General features: G+C 34.7%; 1 protein-coding gene across 1 annotated transcript in view; it reads right to left on the minus strand.

Annotated features, from left to right (window-relative positions):
* LOC120526937 (embryonic protein UVS.2-like) overlaps positions 1-13,909 on the minus strand; it is a 101,701-nt gene extending 87,792 nt beyond the window's left edge. Inside the window, exons 1-2 of the mRNA XM_039750057.1 lie at positions 13,846-13,909; positions 13,625-13,743 (exon numbers count right to left, since the gene is read on the minus strand). Coding sequence (XP_039605991.1) covers positions 13,625-13,743; positions 13,846-13,909 — 183 coding nt within the window. The remainder of the gene's footprint in view (positions 1-13,624; positions 13,744-13,845) is intronic.
* Between the last annotated feature and the right edge of the window lie 5,605 nt (positions 13,910-19,514).

Below are 19,514 nucleotides of genomic sequence, written 5' to 3' on the forward strand. Positions count from 1 at the left end.
TTCTTCAGCACTTTGTTGAGCTCTTCCTGGTTTTCTACATACTGCGTTGATAGTCAGTTCACGTGATTACGTGGGAGGCATGATGACGTCACATGAAACTGTGTCCCCCATGGCCATTCAGCTCAACTCCATTACAGTATATGGAGAAAAATAGCTTCCAGTTGTGACCCTTACGCGTAGAATGAAACCTGCCCAACTTTTGTTAGTAAGCTGTAAGGAATGAGCCTGCCAAATTTCAGCCTTCTACCTACACAGGAACTTGGAGAATTAGTGATGAGTCAGTCAGTCAGTGAGGGCTTTGCCCTCTGTCAAAAGTATGTTACATTTTTTTTGTTTGTGCTTTTTTGTCTAATTGCTTTGAATTATCTTTTTTGAGTACATTGTAATACATTTTGTGGAAATGAAGATTCACAGAATTTTATTTTGATGAAATTCGCTAAAACAAATTTAACATTGATAATGCTTATATCTATGGATCTTAGTGTATCTGCACACCTTTAAAGGAAAAGTTCAATTTTCTTGAGATATTGTGAACAGATTGTGCTGTACAGTTTTAAAATTTAAGTATCCACCATTAAAAAGCATTGGTGAAATTGTGTACTTTCTTAAAACAGAAATATTCTGTGCAACTTCAACTATGAATTAGTTTGCTGATTCAATTTGACCTTCTTAACTGTGATACCAACTTGTCGTTTTCACCTCCGATAGCCGCTACTAATGGCAAATTAACCTAACCCCAAGGAGAAGTCTTGGTGTCAGCCCAAAACAAATTAGTATTGATGGCCAGTGCATTCTGAGCACCCATAGGACTGAAAACACCCAGCTCACCATTGCAGCAGTGTGATCGGAGCTTATGGGAACTCTGTTTTTCCCTACCCTAACCCTAATTCTACACTGACAGTAGAATTTCACTCCTGAGTTTCTTAAAAACAACAATTTCTTTGTTTTATTAAAACTGGACCATTTTCGCTAAAGAACACAAAAAATTAATCAGATTTGTCCCTTGAAATACTCCATACAGAGACAGATGTGAAATTACATAAGCCTGTGTTTCAATAATATGCTAAAAATAGACAACAAGGTGCAAAGTGGTTAATGCGGCTGCATTACTGTTTTAGGAGTTTGACATTTAAATTTCACCCCAGACACTGAGTGCATTTACATTCACACACATAACCATGTTAAATGTGAACAACTCAGTTAAGGCAGAATCCTGGTTTCTTAAAAATTTGCATCTACATGGGCAAATAATCTTCTGGAGTTGTCCTGTGTTAAAACACTCCATCATTAAACCATGCAAAAAAAAAGTTCAACATTATCATTGGCCACCGTCTATCTAAAAATAAGCATAATACCTGTGTTTAGACCTTCATGTGCTCTGAAGTAAATAACATGATTTCCCGTTTTTACATCTCCAACCTGAGTTTTCTGTTTCCTGTGGCAGTTTATCTAACCAATTAATTTCAGTATTGCTAAGCTGATGTAAAATGGTGTTGGATTCATTACAAATACAAAATACAAAATAATTGATTGATTCTCTCTCTTTAAAGGAATACTCCACTCAAAAATGATATTTTTATATGTTAATCTCATGTTTCATGCAAAACTTAGATGGTAGCTTTTAAGATACAATATAAGTAAGTGGTGGTCAACCTTGGACAACAGCAAATAATATCAAAATGTCCAGGAAAAAATTCTCCCCTGTTGCGTAATCCATTTTTGAAATCATTCAGGCTTATGCTCTGAACATCCCAAGCACAATACTAAAATATTTACTAAAATATCGTTAAATAAAAAGCTTTTGTAAAATGCTCCTGTGATCTGAAATGGAATACAATCAGATGTAGCTGCAAAGTAGGTAAGACAGAATCAACCATGAACCAAACACACACCAAAAGAAATTTCTCAGTCCAAAAAAGTGAACTTCAAAGCAAACAATTGACACAAGAATAGAGAAACAAGTTGTTACACATGCAGAATAAAAGGCAAAGAAAGAAAAAATTCTTTAAGCTTAGCTTTTTCTTGTTCAACTCCAGTTGTTTTCTATACTTAAAGATGAGTTATTTTTCTGTGCTTTACTTCACATTAAGTATGTTTAAAATGTACAGTGCTGCACGTTCAACAGAGCACGTTACTTTGCATACAACTGGGCATGTTTGAAACTGTGTGCCCTCCATGCCTTACCTATGGCAAGACTGGTAACTGAGACTAATCTGTAGTCAGAGGGACAAGGAATAATTAGACTATTCCATTTCAATTCAACTTCCCACATACTAATATATAGACAAACGTTTAACATAACTAAGAATATACTTCTAACAACTTAAATAACTAACAAATGGCTCTTACTGACATGAACAAGCATTTGAATTGAAGACCACCACCCATCACTCATTGGTCAAAAAACAAGTCCATTAACAGCTATTGATTGGCTAACATTGTGTTTCATGCAAAGTTCATAGAGAAATGAGTACAACTAAAGAATAAAAGTTAAAGAAAAGTGAGTGAAAACATTATTAGGAAGCGAATATGCCACAGAGTTGTGCAAATCTGAGATGCGTCAACAAGAAGAAGGTCTATTCACCCATGCAGTTTCAGAGCCTGCCTGCTAAATAATTATGAGGTGCTCGTGTTGTGGATATGAATATAAATGTAATGGTGGGAGGTGTGTTTGCTACTTACTTACTTATCTAACTTATAATACATATATGTACTTAACAGCCATGATAAACACATGTTACAGATATATGCATGTACTTTTTATTGTTATACAGTATGCCAAGTTGTACTTTATTTACTAAGATAAAAAGTACACTGTACTGCATAACATTTTACTACTAGTAAATGTCCTAGTTCTATCCATTCATCTTGTGTGTTTGTTTTATATTTGTTTTGATTTGTTGGACACAAAGAGGGAGGATTTCAAGCTCATCCTTTTCATCTTCAGCACAGAAGAGACTGACCTGGAAGTAGACCAGTGACCCCACCACTGGCCTTTTCTTTCCTACTTCCACATCATAAATATGTTAGGCTAAAAGGAAGTTATCATCATTTTACAGAAGACAAAGGCAGAAGATCGTGTACTGAACGGAAGATAAAGTCATTGACCATAAAAATATAATGCACTCATTTAGAGACTACTATAAATCCTTATATTCTACTGAGTTCAATGAAGACAACACACAATGCAGTGCATTTCTGGATACATTACAGATACCACAAATAGATACTTTTAGTTCAGAGGAACTGGATAAACCTCTGGTGCTATCAGAATTACAGTACTAGATGCTATGAAGTCACTTCAGAACGGGAAAGCAGCCGGCCCTGATGGCTACCCTGTTGAATTTTATAAGAAATTCTCCACTCAGCTAGCTCCCCTTTTACTAGCAACATTTACAGAAACTAGAGACAATTAAATTCTACCTCAAACGTTTTGCCAAGCATTAATCACCGTCTTTCCTAAACAAAATAAGAACTTATTACAATGTGCATCATACAGACCAACTTCTGATTAATGATGTTAAGATACTCTGCAAGGTCCTAGCTAGAAGGATGGAGAAAGTGCTGCCTTCGATAATATCACAAGATCAAACTGGACTTATTAAAGGCCAACACTTAGCTTCCAATCTCGGACGCCTGTTTGACTTTGCAGATGAATATATTACATTAAACACCCCAGAGATGATATTATCGTTGGATGCAGAAAAAGCATTTGATATGATTAAATGGAACTACCATTTCACTACATTAGAGAAATTTGGGTTTGGCCCGAACATTTGTGCATGGATCAAACTACTGTATATCAATTCAGAAGCTTCAGTTTGTATTAACAACATTTGTTCAGACTACTTTAAACTAGAACGTGGTACCAGACAAGGATGCCCCGTGTCACCACTGCTATTTGCAATCGCCATTGAACCACTGGCAGTTCACTGTCAAAATGCTTATCAGATAAAGGGGATTATCAGAGAAGGACTTGAACAGAAAATTTCTCTAAATACAGATGATATGGTTTTGAATATATCAGACCCACAAAATACTGTGCCTGCAGTCTTAACAGCACTTAGAGAATTTCAAAAGATGTCTGGTTGCAGAATTAATTTGAATAAAAGCGTGCTCTTTCCAGTGAATTCTTAAGCTTACAATATTAGATTGGACATCTTCTCTTTTTTATTATGGCAGATCAGTTTAAATACCTTGGGGTAAATATCACAAGTAAACATAAAGTTGTTTATCAACAAAATTTCGCCGTCTGTATGGAAACAATTAAGCAAGACTTGCATAGATGGTCAACCCTTCATCTCACTTTAGCTGGAAGAATTAACATTGTTGAGATGAATATCCTTCCTAAGCATCTCTTTTTATTTCAAAACATTCCAATATACATCAATAAATCATTCTTTGAGCAATTACATTCAACCATAACCTAATTTATTTGGAACTTAAAACATCCATATATCCAAAGGGCGACCCTACAAAGACCTAAGGCAGCAGGTGGCATGGCTCTACCTAACTTTCAGTTTTATTACTGGGCAGCAAACACACAAGCTATAAAAACCTGAACACAATTAGATGAACATACACAGGCCTGGTCCACAATAGAAGTAAAATCGTGCAGAACTTCTTTATATTCCCTGCTTTGTGCCCCAATAAATGCAAGTTATTGTCAATATACTAATAACCCAATTGTGCTTCACTCACTCAGAATATGGAACCAATGTAGAAAGCATTTTAAGATGTAGAATCTTCTATCTGTGGCTCCTCTGCAAGAGAAACACCTTTTTCAACCCTCGCAAACATATGCAGTCTTTAATATCTGGAAAACATTTCAGATTAAATTGCTTTGAGATCTTTATATAGACAACATACACCTATTAATTCACATTTGACAGGACAAAAGTTCCTTTTCGCACAAGAGTTCTTGATTGCTTTCCTACATTTTATCAGTAGGGAACAGTTTGTTTTGCCACTACTATTTTAAAAGTGTTTTATTTTAAACTTTCCAATTATCAATGTGAAAGAGGCCGTGCAGTTTTTAATCCATCAACGCTGTAACATTCTTTCTGTAAACATGTAAACAGAAAAACAATGCAGTGGATAAAGAACTGAGGTAAGGTGAACATGTGGACAATGCTTCTGGTTGCTGTCAATAGAATACAATTAACTAAATGACTGATTTGTGTTGGTGAAGTGGAACAGAGGGGTTAGATGGTGAGTCATTTCAAAGAATGCGTGATTCATCCCCCTCCAGATCACTGATTTAGTGCTACGGCGTACCACCACATTCACTCTTATCCATTGTGGTGGGCAGTTACTGCCTAGTATACATGAACTAGTTATAGTTCCTTTATCCATGCTCCTATTGTGTACAAAGATATCATTAACGTAAACTTGGCTATGTGAATTCATGTTGAGAAATGTATTATACAATTTGCAGAAAACCACTCATAAGTCAGTTATGTTTATAATTCCTTCAGTATATTTTCTCTTGATACAGTACAGTACAGTACTTAAAATTTTTCCCATAATGGAAAATCCAGTCCAGATCTGGGGTCAGGATTAATGCGGTTTTACTATAATAAAATATTGGCCTGCAGTATTTTAGTTTATTTTTTAAGGGTAGGCCATATGCCAAAAAAATATTTTTTATAATTATTGAAGAAATTATTTGAGGCACTTTCTGTTCAGATATAAATTACCAGCTCAGCTGACTGTATGAAATTGGTTAAAGTTATGTTAATGGTTACTAGATTTGAAATGATTTAGTCTAATACTTGTAGGATATATTATACTGTATTTAGGAAGCAGAGTGGTGGCTCTGAGGCTAAGGATCTGAGCTGGTATCTGGAAGGTTGCTGGTTTCTACCAGAAGGGATTCTGATCCACTGGGCCTTGAGCAAGACCCTTAACCTGAAAAATGCCCTAGGGGTGCTGTACAATGGCAGACTCTGACCTCCAAAGTTCATGCAAAAAGACAGTTTCCTCTTGGGGATTAATACAGTGTACGAAAAAATAATAATTTGGACATGAGCGTCAGTAGGTTTCGTGTCCTAGGAACCAAGTTGTTCGAACTATTCTATAACATTTTAGTAATTATTTACTGCTCTGATGCTGATCTTTCTGATCATAAAATAGGTAATTACGATAGCAATTGATTAGAAGAATTCATAATTAATTGCAGAATTACGGTATATGAGGGTTCCTCTAGAGTGCCTCTTTCTCTTGCATGATTTGTCTCAAAAACTAATCAGCACATTACCATCTCATAATAGGGTTAAGTTTCGAGTTTAGTATTTTTCTGTCCTGCTGTTTTAACTCTAGACTGTCCTCAAGTAACTGTGACACACAGACAGACAGACACACATCCATCATCGAAATATCAACGTTTTTGGTATCTGGAGACCCTAAAACGCTGAGATCCATCCAAAACCAGAGATCGAAATTTTTGACAAATCTAAAGCATTCCTTCCTCCCACATAGAAAATAAGTTATGGTGGGGGAGGACTCAAAGCAAAAATAGCAAAAATTTTATTATATTTAGATAGGTCTCTTTTTCTGTAAACTGTGAACAACAAGCTGTTGAAAATCTTTGTAAAATGTTAGAATATGTGAAAAATAAATGATTGTTTAAATCCTCAATAAAAGAAGGAAAATAATAAAAATATTATGCATTATGACATGTGTAAAGATAATATCGCCTTGGGGATTAATACAGAGTACCAAATACCAAACATCTGTCCTTAAAAAATGTCTGTTTTAGTGCCCTATTGATGACAGTCTCCAGTTGTGACTCCTAAAAATGCAGCCCCAATTGGAGAGAAAACTTTGTGAAAGTTGTTTGAGAAGTTGTATGCTTCTCTCATGAGGTGCAAGCAAAGCTAGAATGAACAGAGATGATGATGATCAGGAGGATGTATGAAGTGTTACATTTGAGAAAGATGAATGCAGAGTAAATAGAAAGACGGTGGTGGTGATACATGTTGTGCTGTGGAGAAACAGACTAAGGTGGATTGACCTTGTGAAATGAAAGGATGGGGATGATTGGGTAGAAGACCATCAAGATGCTAGTGAAGAGAATGGGGGCCAAAAGGATGTTGAAGAAGATGTGGTAAGAGGAGGTGCTGGATGATTTGAAAAGAGTAGGTAAAACCTCAAATATTGCCTAGGACCACAAAAATGGAGAAAAAAGGTGATCTGCATAACCTGGAAAATGGCCTTTAAACCAGTGATGATGAAGCCATTCATTTTTTACTTTCTCGTATATGAAGGATAGGGAAAGTGTTGTAATCGTCCAGAGATTCAATGTCAAGATTTAGTCCGAAAATACCATTTTTGGAATTATTTCTGCGTGTCTGTCTCTATGTGTATGTGTGTGTGCATGTAAACACGATAACTTAAGTACGCTTTCACTTAGGTCAACCAAATTCTTTATAGAAGTATTAGGTACAAAACGTAGATTTCGATCAACTTTTAGGCTATTTCCATTAACCGGAAGTGGTACTTTACCTTTTATTCATGTAGCTGCAGAGTCTGATTTATTCAACTTTACTTTTATAATAATTGTTCAATATATTATTAATTTAATTTGATTTGTTGTTGATGGTTCTTTAATGTACATTATATAAAAATATAATCATTGTCTTGCGGTTTACTCCTCAAATAGCCATCTACATATCTGAGTATATGAGAAAGTCATGGGAGACCACTCCTGAATTTTTTCTATAGCATTGATATTTCATTTTGTTTAAAAATACTCATCATTTCCTTCCACATCTTAAAGAGGAACATAGAAGGTTAACTAAATGAGTGTGTGTGAATATTTCTTGTAATGGATTTATGTCCCATTCAAGGTTGGTTTTCTGTTAGGATAGGATCCAAATTGCTATGACTCTGAAAAAGTGGATTCAGAAGATAATAGGGATGAAACGGTTACCATTTGTTACACTATACCATGGTGAAGTCCCTGATGGTTACTGCACTGCTTTTGAAAAGTATTGAGGAAAAATGAAGTGAAGATGACTACACTGTCTGCAGAACATGAAGAAAAGAAAGTTGCAGTGAAAGGGAGAAAAAAGAGACATCTTTGTGAAGATCATTGACTGCTATGCAGCGAATTCAAGATCATCTTTAGTTTATTCCTGTTTAACATGCTAATTGCTTATCAGTGTAAACCTTTAATGTTACTTGCTCTAATAATTATTTGACTATGTGGGCAGGGTTTGAAATCTGGCACATGATTGTGGGCATCCTAAACAAATTTAGTTATTCCACAAATTCTGATTTTTAAAGCATGCTCTTTCCACACATATTTTTAGGTAAGCAACTTCACTTGCTTGTTGCAAGAAAATTTAACGTCTTTTTAAAATAATCTGCAAATGTGGCTAATTTGTTACTTAGGAGTTTATTTATTTTGTTCATTGTGTATGCATTGTTAAGCTGATATGCTTAGGACATCATCTTTTATTTTTGATACCCCCTTCTCCCAATACAATTTTAGTACCCCCACAGAGTCTAAAATCTTCCCTTGTGCTAAAGTTAAGTGAGGAAACTTTCCCCCAGTTTCCCTAATTAATTTCAAGCCCTAATCTGTATCATGCCGATGTACAGAATGTGTTACCTGTGTATTGGCACTGTAAATTGGACAGGATTATCCGTCCAGTACGTTTTGTTCATGTTTATGTTCAGTCTTTTGAATTGACCAAGAGATCAATTTCAATCAAAACTATTTACATAAACACATACATTGGAATAAAGTGAGCTGATTGGACAGGGTATCGTACTTGCTAAAAAGTAGAATATTAAATGTTTACAGCAATATTTATGGTTTGGTTGAAACTGGTGTATGTTTCATTGTTGTATACACTGAATCACTAAAAAATGAGAAAATAAACTTCTGAAAAAAAGCAAATATAAAGCCACAAAGTGCAGAAAGTCTATTAGGTACAGTATATACCCATAATATTTGTGTTTTTTTCATAGTGGCTATATTCATACTTTCAGGCCATTTGAATGCATGAATAAATCACGGGATAAACTGTGTTAAAGGGGCTTTTCGATAGATAACACCGTTGAAACAATTATCTGACTGAACACTGCCACTGAAATCAGATATATCATGGTACATTTATTTGCATGTGTAACCCACCACCCCTGAATAAAAGGTGAAAGCGGAGACTAGGATCTATTTTTCATTGTCATCCATTCAAGCACAAGAGGATTCAGTAATCTGGAGGAAGAACCAAGCATCAGAGCTACTGCACCTTGCCATGAAAGCTAGGAAGCTTTTACAGATTCCAGCAACCAACATCAGAGAGACTGTTCAGTACCAGTGGACACTTTGTCTCCCCTCACAGGTCACAGATTAAACCGGAGAAAGGAAATGTTAACGTTTTTATATTTCAATTTGCAATAAGCGAAATTGAATACACACAGAATATTTGGGCAGATGCACTTAATTTCGTAAGGAAGAGAATCACTGCTGATTGTTTGATCTAGCAACATTTGTGATATTTAAATGTTAACTGTTGCATATTTGAATGGATTATTTAGGTGTTTTGATATTGTTAAAAATTGGTAACTTGTGTGTTTACTTTTGGCTATTGCAAACTGGACATAAAAATACTATTTATGTAAGTTATTTGTGGTTTATTTATGTTTGTTTATAGTATCTGACATTAAAACAGCTGGTTTAAACATCTGAGATGTGAATTTTTGTTTTTTAAATGACAACAGTTTATGTTCTGTTTCAGTATATAATAAGGTGAAATGTGTGTTAGTATTTTTTTAATTACAACATTTTAACAATGCCTTGATAATACCAAAAACCATGATAATTTTTGTCACTATAATCATGATGCAAAATTTTGATATATCCCATCACTAGAAGGTGGATAGATGAGAAATAATAGCATACAATTCAGTATGCGCTACACTGGTTAATTAAAAAGATTGAAAATGCCTACATTAAGTACCTACAGTGAGAAAACAAATCTGGTCCAACATTCAGTTACTTATACAAGCAGGTCAAAAATAATCCACATTTTTCAGTCAGCCATAGTCATAGTACTGACTGTGGTGGTTAATAAGCAGAGAAGGAAAGCCACACTTTTTTGCATCATTTTCTTTTTATATTAAAAAAGGAGTGAGTCCAGGTCATTCATAGAAAAATGTACAAATGTTTATTTTAATAACATAATTTATAAAGGCACATATATGAAAAATAACAAATTTGTTACATTTGTTTATCACTAACTTAGAACAACTGACAATATCTTGCACATTTTCTCTAATTTAGTTTCTTGAGTATAGAGATTCTCTCAATTTCTTTTAGAAAACACCTGTAAAATTAAAAAAGAAGTTTTAATTTGAAACACTTTTAGTAATTACATTTTTGAATTGAATTTGGAATTTTTGTGATTTTTTTTTTTTTTTTTTGGAAAAAGTATTAGTAGATATAATAAATCTAGGTCAGCGTTTCCCAACCTCGGTCCTGTGGACTCCATTGTGGCTGCAGGTTTTTGTTCCAGCCAGATTACTAATCAGTGACAACACCTGATAACAATGAGTTCATTTAATTAGCTGGGATTATTTTTCTTTTATTCAACATTCAGAAAAGCACAGCAGCATGATTTTTACATTGATAAGACATTTAGAAATATTTCTGCTTTTGCTATAGATTTAAATGCTTAACTTTCTTTTGTTGATTTCATTATATTTTGCCCTTTCTCTGAGCAGTTTTCCCCATTTGTTGTATCTTATTAATGACAAATTAAAACGAGCAGAGGAGACACCCAGGCAAACAACACAACAATCAAAGGCTGCAACTACTTTAGCATCACACCCACTAATTAGTAAATAATGGATAAATTAAACAATTAGAACACCTGGAAAAGTAGAATGAAAATCAAGATGAAAATATTGTTAAAAAGAAAAAATACATTATTCCTATATAACTGCTTGGTACATTTTAATATATATATATATATAGTATATTTTAAGCAAACTTAGTTTTCTAATTTCTATATTGTTCATAAAACACAAAAATTGGGAAATATCTGTTCACTTAAATTGCCCAGGATTCCAATTAAAAACAGAAGCTGGTTGGAACAAAAACCTGCAGCCACAGGGGGTCCCCAGGACCGAGTTTGAAACAATGATCTAGTTGAATATATAATATTATGAAAATTGTTTTAACTCCATGGGACCAAAGTGTGCGTGTATACTTATTTATTTATTACTTACTTATATATCTATCTATGTATGTATTTATTTATTTAAAGAGATTCTGTAAAAAGAAATAATTCCTCATGGAGACTAATAAAGATCTATCTATCTGTCTGTCTATATTGGAAACTGGAGAGGGCTAGCATGCCATGTGATTTTGTGCAAGGTGAATCACAAATACATTTTGATATTCAGGAACAGAACTACCACAGTAAATCTAATTTATATTTCTTGCTAATCGATTTGCATGTTTTTGTTTGAAGTAAAAAAGAATGGCAAGAGTAGGGTGAACAACGCTGGTGTTAACAGACTGCCATATTTGCTAACTCCTCTTGAATCTGTATTAAAAAGAGCTAATCCTTTTATTAAATATTATAGCATTAGAAATACAAGATGTACATATATAAATGAACAACAACAATACTAAGACTTGATTAAATGTCCACTAATGCAAGACTGTGCACAAAGTCCTGTAATGTGAGGTTTTACACCTGGAAAGTACACAGAGGGGTCATTTTGTGTTAATAATGGAAAACTTACTTGAACACAAAATATTATAGAAGTATAGGAACAATCATCAAGTTTGAAACTTACTTATACAATTTTATAATTGGCTAGGAATCCAGTTGATGCTTCTGAACCATCACTGTGGAACTGCACGATCAGTGTATTTCCTGAAGAAGTGAATGGAGGAGGAATCAACGTGGAACAGTACTTCATTTTAGCAGGTAATGCCAAAGAGGCTCCATCTCTGATAATCAGGTTGTCAGAGCTACAGTTTGGGTTGCTTTTTATTTTGAAGTCTGGAATTTCCAACGTGATCTGGTACAAAGAAAAGAGACTCTTAGATGACTTGAAATGATTATGTTTTTGTTTAAGAAAGTTACAAAACAAATTCTGAACATTTCCTGTATATTTTTTTCCAGAGTCAATTTTGAAATTGTTCAAATTTTTGTAAAGTCTAAGGAGTATTTGATGATTTTTATGTTTCTTCCATATTACTTGGGCTGTTTTTTCACTAGTCATACTTTACAACATATTTCTAGAGCTACAGGAATTCAGTTCTCCTTTGAATTTTTTAAGGATAAAATATTAATGGTAGACTGACAGCTTGCCTCGTTACTTTTCAATGCCTTGCTGTCTGCTTGTTCATACCTATGTCAAAACATGATCCCAGTCCCATGTTACCCCTGTTATGACTTGCAGTAATTTTCATGTCATATAAAACGTCACTGCATTTCAGTTGTTTTATTATGTGGAATGAAAGTCCTATCTTGTTAAAATGTGTATTCCCTTTACTAATTATGCAGCACTAGGAACATAAATGTGTGCAGAAAATGCAAAAAAAATATATATATATATATATATATATATATATATATATATATATATATATATATATATATATATATATATATATATATATTTATGCTGTGTATATATATATGTGTGTGGATTAAAATCTACTTTAGAGATTTTGCTCAAATCAGCATACTTTTAAAATTGTGAAGTGGTTATAACTGTGTTGTTTTGTTTGAAGTGAGTGATTTCTTTTTCAGTTGTCATGTCCACAAACTTGACTCACAAACACACACACTCTTGTGTTCAAAAACAGCAATCACTTTGAGTGTGGTCAAGCCATATTCAGGAATGCCTAAAACATGTACATCTTTTGAAAACTAAAAGCTAAAATGTCCACCATGTCACAGTTCCTTCTTTGTGTGCATATCTGTGGTATACAGTACGTAGTGAAAACAATAATTCATAATGGATATAAATCACTATAGTAAAATTTACTGAAGCTACTTTGTTTGAAATCAATAGTTTTCAAGCATTTTCATTTTTGTACCATATTATCAGACACACATCCTTTATACACCACACAATTAAAGTGGTCAAATTGTGTTCAAGCATGCCTAAAACATGTAAATCCATTGAAAACTCCAAGCTGACATTTTGACCCATCCAAAATATTTTCTGTATTTATATACACCTATGATATACACAAGGAGAGAAATTATATAAAATGTGCTTACAGTAAATGTAGGGAAAATAGTAAATACATTTTCTTTGAAGATAATTGGTAAATTGATAACCTATTATTTGACTTCTTCTTGATCAAGCATTCCATATCTTACTGACAATAAGGTGTACGGCTGTAAGACTTGAAAATTCAGGTGAGTAGTCAAGCAATATCAATGGTTGTATAGTTCTCATAAGTCCTCACATTGAGACCTAATAAGGGAGATCTTTAAATGCTAAAATGTATACATTTTGCAAAAAAGAAACCTTATATATTTCCCTATTTAAACATTTTTCTCTATTTGAACAATTTTGATATTCCTGAAATCTTTTTGCCCCTGTATCACTATATCAGAGAGACCAACACACAAATCCTTACCTTGCTCCCAACTGGACCTCTCAAAACCCATAGACAGTCTATATTGATTGGATAATCTGAAGGGTAATTGGGAGTTGTGAATGTGCCAGTTTTATTCCTTAACGTAGCACCACATTGTACTGTGAAAAAAGAAAGTGTCAAAGTGAGACCAATGAATCACACAACTTTGATTCTGAACTAAGACATACATTATAGCAATGGGTTGATTGCTGTTTACATACCAGTGCTGAAGGAAGCAAGGAAACCTGGTGCAGATCCAGAAGCATCTGTGACAAACTCAACCATCATTGTGTTGGCACTAGAAACAATTGGGGCAACTTGGATTCTACCGCACTGTTTATCCAAAAGGACAGGAGAGCTCTTACTGGAACCATCATAGATTTTTATATAGTCATTTGCACAGCCTGGATTGCTTTGGATATGAAATATATTGAATTGCAACAGTACCTATGAGAAAAAAAAATAGTTACAGTTATAAAATTACTCATCTAAATAAGTGATCATTTTATCATATTATGGAAAGTAAACTGAACTTGGTGAAAACAGTTTTGGCTCCAGTAGCCTGTTACCCTAAATTAGACAAAATGGTTCAGCAAATGGACGAATGAAGGTAACCAAAAAAAGCTGATATTTCAAAACTTTCTAGGGCAAATATATACTCACCTGACCAATTGGAATTTTAATCAAGTAGACATAGTTTGTATTTATTGGGTATGGAGAAGGGTATTTTGGGGAAGTGAAGGTCCCTGAAGCACTCATCAGCTGAACTTGAGTTGGGCCTGAGGAAACTGGACGGAAAGGAAAGGAACAGAAAAGCAGGTCAAAAGAGCTGGCATGTGAACAAAAAATAAAAAAAAGGAAAGACAACAAATCATGACTTACTAGTAGTGTAGGATGCAGTAAAGCCAGGTGTAGTTCCTGTAGCGTCAGTGACAAACTCCACTAACATTGAGCTGCCACTACTAGTTACAGTGGGAATGGTCCGAGCGCCACAGGTTTTATCTAGAAGGACTGGGGAGCTCTTAGTGGAACCATCATAGACTTTAATGTAGTCACCTGAACATTCTGGTGTGCTCTGGATATTGAAACTATTGAATTGCAGTCTGATCTACAAAAAATAAAATAAAGAACTGTAAAAAGAGTGTGGTTAGAAGACAACATCTACAAAAGTTAAAGCATTTTAAATAATTTAATATGGGAGTGATATCCTTCAGTTCTTCTATAAGTCTGTAATGGCCAGTGTGATTTTTCTATGCTTTGGTGTGCTGGGCTGGTAACATCACTTCAAGAGAGGCCCCCTGAATCTACAAGTTAATTAACAGGGCAAGCTCAGTTATGGGACACACTCTGGACCCACTGGAGGTGGTAGCGAAGGAGAGAATTAAAACAAAACTGAGTGCCTTTATGAAAAATTCCTCATATTCTCTTTCTCTCTGACACACCTAACACTGAGTATTTTCAGGCAGCGAATTATTCAGCAGTGTGTCAAGAAACAGTACTGGGGCTCCTTTATACCAACAGCAATACGTCTGCCTGATACCTCACTGTGACTGCCAATCTATCTGTCCGTCTGTCTGTCTGATGATGTCACTTGGAACTTTGCTGCAGAATTCTATATTTTGGTTTGAATATACTTTTCCTGAATTTTCACCAGTAGTTTTAAATATGTAATTCATTTCAGATTTACCTTTGTTTTTAAGTATTTTGCAGACCTTGAATACTTTGCTCTATGGTCTTTACTTTTGAAGACTTAAAGAAATTACAACTTTTTTTTGCATGCCAGAGAAGGACATGCTTTTAGTCCAGTGATCTGCTCAGTAGCTCTTCACTACAGTAATTCTAGAGCTCATTCATAATTATGGTGAAATGTAGTTAATGTTTTAGTTGCTTAAATAACTTGTGCTGATATGGTAGATAATGGAGTTTTTACTTTCTTCTCCATTTTCACCAACTTACCATAGTTCATCAGCCAGTTAATAGAAACGTATTGTTGGTTTCCATTTATGTTAATCAGTTTCAAATTTCTTTCCTATTCGTTTAAATAAAACAGTGTCTTTATGTACATTCATTATGTTGGCAACACTTTAGTTTAGGTACTGCAAAAAAGTATTTATAAGTCTTGTGCTCTTATGCATCAAAACCTTAACAAAGACTTCTTTTGGTCTTTATAACACTTATAAAACATTCATCTCTGTTCAGATTGGCATGTTGACATGATGGTAATATGATTTGTTAATATGAAGGATTCACAGGTCTAATACTAAATATGTAATATCAAGAGAAGTGTGTCTCAGTTAAGCCACTTCAGACCACTCCAAAGTGAAGTTTTCTTAGTATGTCACATTGAAGAGATGAACAATTTACTGATGCTTTGGAAGTGTTCTGAAGACCAATTATTAGTAAGATGTAAAGTTTGTATTTGCATTTTAAATGAGAACATGTTACAGCAGTCTCAGTCTGCCCTAAGCGAAGTGTACTAATCAAAAATAAATTGACCTCAATTGAACTTAAGAAGCAGAGACATTATTTATTTGATATATAATGAAGGGGTTTTAACTTTTATCACAACACAGCCTTAACCATAAGAACATCTGAAAGGACAACATATTCAAAAAGAGTATGTTTATGAGAATGGCTCCTCTTCTAGTTTTCGTTCCTGTCCTGCATTCTGTGCTGCGGTCATAGGCTCCAGGCTCCATAACCTTTAACTACTGTAGATTTTATTGGTTCAACATTTGATAGATGTAATAATTTTTAACAGAAAGCTGGATGTTGTATCTGTTTGATTTTTGTTCTTCAAATTCCATATCTTCTGGAGAATCAATACATTTTATACATTTATGTAAGCTTTGATTCCTAAAAATGCATCATGCTTAAAGGCTGTCGATAGTATATTGTGACATGTTGATAAATTAAGAATTTTCATTTGCAGGTTTCCATGCAATGCATGCTTTTGAAACTCTTTGTACTTAATAAACAACAAATGCTTGTATGTCACAGACATTTTTCACTGCATTACAAAGCACCATAGTATTCCATTTAGATTAATAGAAACAGTTTTAAATATGAGGCTTACTTAATTGCCTAATGTACCTCTTTGTTGTTATGTAGAAATTATTGGTATCTCCAATGCCTTTGTTTATTGATGTTTGTATTTTTAATCAAACTATTATAGAAAAAATGTGTTTTTATTCGCCCAGTAAAAACACACCGAATACTTACAATAATTTCTTCCTTAAGTGAAAGGTGTATGCAGTTTTCCTTACTTCAGCCATGGAAAGTCAGTAAGAACATTTGTACATTTAACGAAGCCTTATACATAGCTTTGACTTTACCCCTCAAAGTGTTATTGACCTAACTGTTTTCAATAGTCTGAGTAGAAACAGCACCTTCAAAGAGATGTCAACAATCAAAGTCCCACAGAAACTCACCTGGCCACTTGGAATTTGAATCAGGATGAGAGAGTTAGTATTCACTGGGTAGTTCTCAGGATAGTTTGGAGAATTTAAGGACCCTAAAGCACCAGTCATAAGAAGCTGAGTTGGGCCAGAACCATCTAGGCAAAGAAGACAGAAACAGATGGTTAGCAAATATATAAACTTATTTAATTATAAATAGATGCGGCAAGTACATGGCTTACATGAGCTATAGGAAGCAGAGAAACCTTGTGTTGGGACAGAAGCATCTGTAACAAACTCTATCAGCAATAAGTTGCTGCTTCCAAGAAGACTGAGAATTGACAAATTGCCACAGGTTTTATCAAGGAGAACTGGGGAGCTCTTGGTGGGTCCATCATAAGCTTTAATATAGGCACCAGAGCAGCCTGGTGTAGTCTGGATATTGATAGTATTGAAATCTACATAGACCTATAAAGAATACCAGAACAATAGTTGCATTATCAAAAAGGTAAAATCTACTTAGTTAAAAAATTCTGTTTAGATTAAGTAGGTATGAATTTGAACACTCATTTATACTCACCTCTCCACTTGGAATTTGAATTAGATACTGATAGTTTACATTCTTCGGGTATGGAGAAGGGTAGTTGGGGGAATTGAAGGTTCCAGATGAACCAGTTAAAACAATCTGAATTGGGCCTGAAGTGACTACAAAGGACAAAGAAGAAAGGTGTGTTCTTTAATTTGCTGCTTTCCCACACATAAGTAAGAGTCAGCCATAAATAAAATTGACTTACAAGTGCTGTAAGAAGCTGTGAAGCCAGGTGCAGTGGCTGAGGCATCAGTGACAAACTGCACTAACATTGACGTGCTGCTGCCAGTCAATGTAGGGATAGGTGTACTGCCACATGTTTTATTCAAAAGGACTGGGGCACTCTTACTGGAACCATCATAGACCATAATGTAGTCACCAGAGCAGCCTTGTGTAACAAGGATATTGAAACTGTTGAACTGCAGTTGGACCTGTAAAGAATAGGCAATAGTGTGAAGAAACAGATCAACTGTGTTGGCTTTAAGTATTGTTGAACTAAATGTGCAGATTCTTTCACACTAAAACACCTGAAAGTCTATTCACACCCACCTGTCCAGTTGGTATCTGAATCAGATAAAAATAGTTTACATTGTTTGGGTATGGCAGTGGGAAGTTAGGAGAAGAGAAGGTCCCAAAAGCACCAGTCAGCGACACTTGAGTTGATGTAGAGGTAACTAAAGTGAAAAACAAAAAACATGATGAACAACTTCAAAACAGTGTTGATCTAAAAAAGCATTTGCATTTTGTTGACTCACAGGTGCCGTAAGTAGTGGTAAAGCCGGGTGCAGTGACTGAAGCATCGGTGACAAACAAAACTAACATTGAGCTGCTCCGGCCAGTCAAAGTTGGGATAGGTGTACTGCCACATGTTTTATCGAGTAGGACAGGTGAGCTCGTACTGGAACCATCATAGACTTTGATATAGTCACTGGAACAGCTTGGTGTGTTCTGGATATTGAAACTATTAAACTGTAGCTGGACCTGTAAGGAATAGGCGAAATAAATACAAACAATATGTGTATGGTACCAAAGTTTATAATAGCATTATTTAATAAATTAGTAAGGTTATCCTTTACATAAACGAGATGCTGCATTCAGAGAACACATTCACTTGAAATATATCAGTCACCATTCAGAACACAGCAGAATAACTAATAACTTAATACTTCCTTCATAAAGTATACTTGACATTGACCACTAGAAGTAGACCCAAGGCACAAATATGACACACAGGAGACGCTTTATTTCACGTTGATGTTAAAATGTCTGATGGTCCTTCTGGAGTCAGTGGACTCTGTTCCTGACAAAAATTAAACCTTCTATACCTGCTCAGGTTTTTGCTAAGGTTACAATCACAATGGGAGGAACATTAGAAAATGTAGATACAAAAAGACGTAACCCTAAGGCCAGAGGTTATTTCATTTCTATTAAACGAATCTGGATTCAGTTTAACAAACTTTATCATAAGAAGAAGATAGGCAGAAACATCCAAGGTCTCAGTCATACTTACCTGTCCACTTGGTATTTGTATCAGGTAGACATAGTTTGCATTATTTGGATATGGGGAAGGGTAGTTGGGAGACGTAAAGGTCCCTGAGGCACCAGTTAACAGAATTTGAGTTGGCCCAGAAGTAACTGCATAGAGAGAAGAGAATGAGAGTGTCAGTGAACGCTTCCTAGTTTTACTTTATTGTAGTAATTTGCTGTGTTATAATAATGTTAGTTCTCTAAAGCATTTTCTGATGGTGTATTTCTTTAATGAAACTGTATATACTTTTACGATTAACACATCATATTTTGAGATGCAAATAAGGGTGCAGTTTATTGTTTTACTTACAGGTGCTGTAGGAAGCAATGAAACCGGGTGCAGTGACTGAGGCATCAGTGACAAACTGTACTAACA

The sequence above is a fragment of the Polypterus senegalus genome, chromosome 1 (genome assembly GCF_016835505.1).
Source record: "Polypterus senegalus isolate Bchr_013 chromosome 1, ASM1683550v1, whole genome shotgun sequence".
Lineage (NCBI taxonomy): Eukaryota > Metazoa > Chordata > Cladistia > Polypteriformes > Polypteridae > Polypterus > Polypterus senegalus.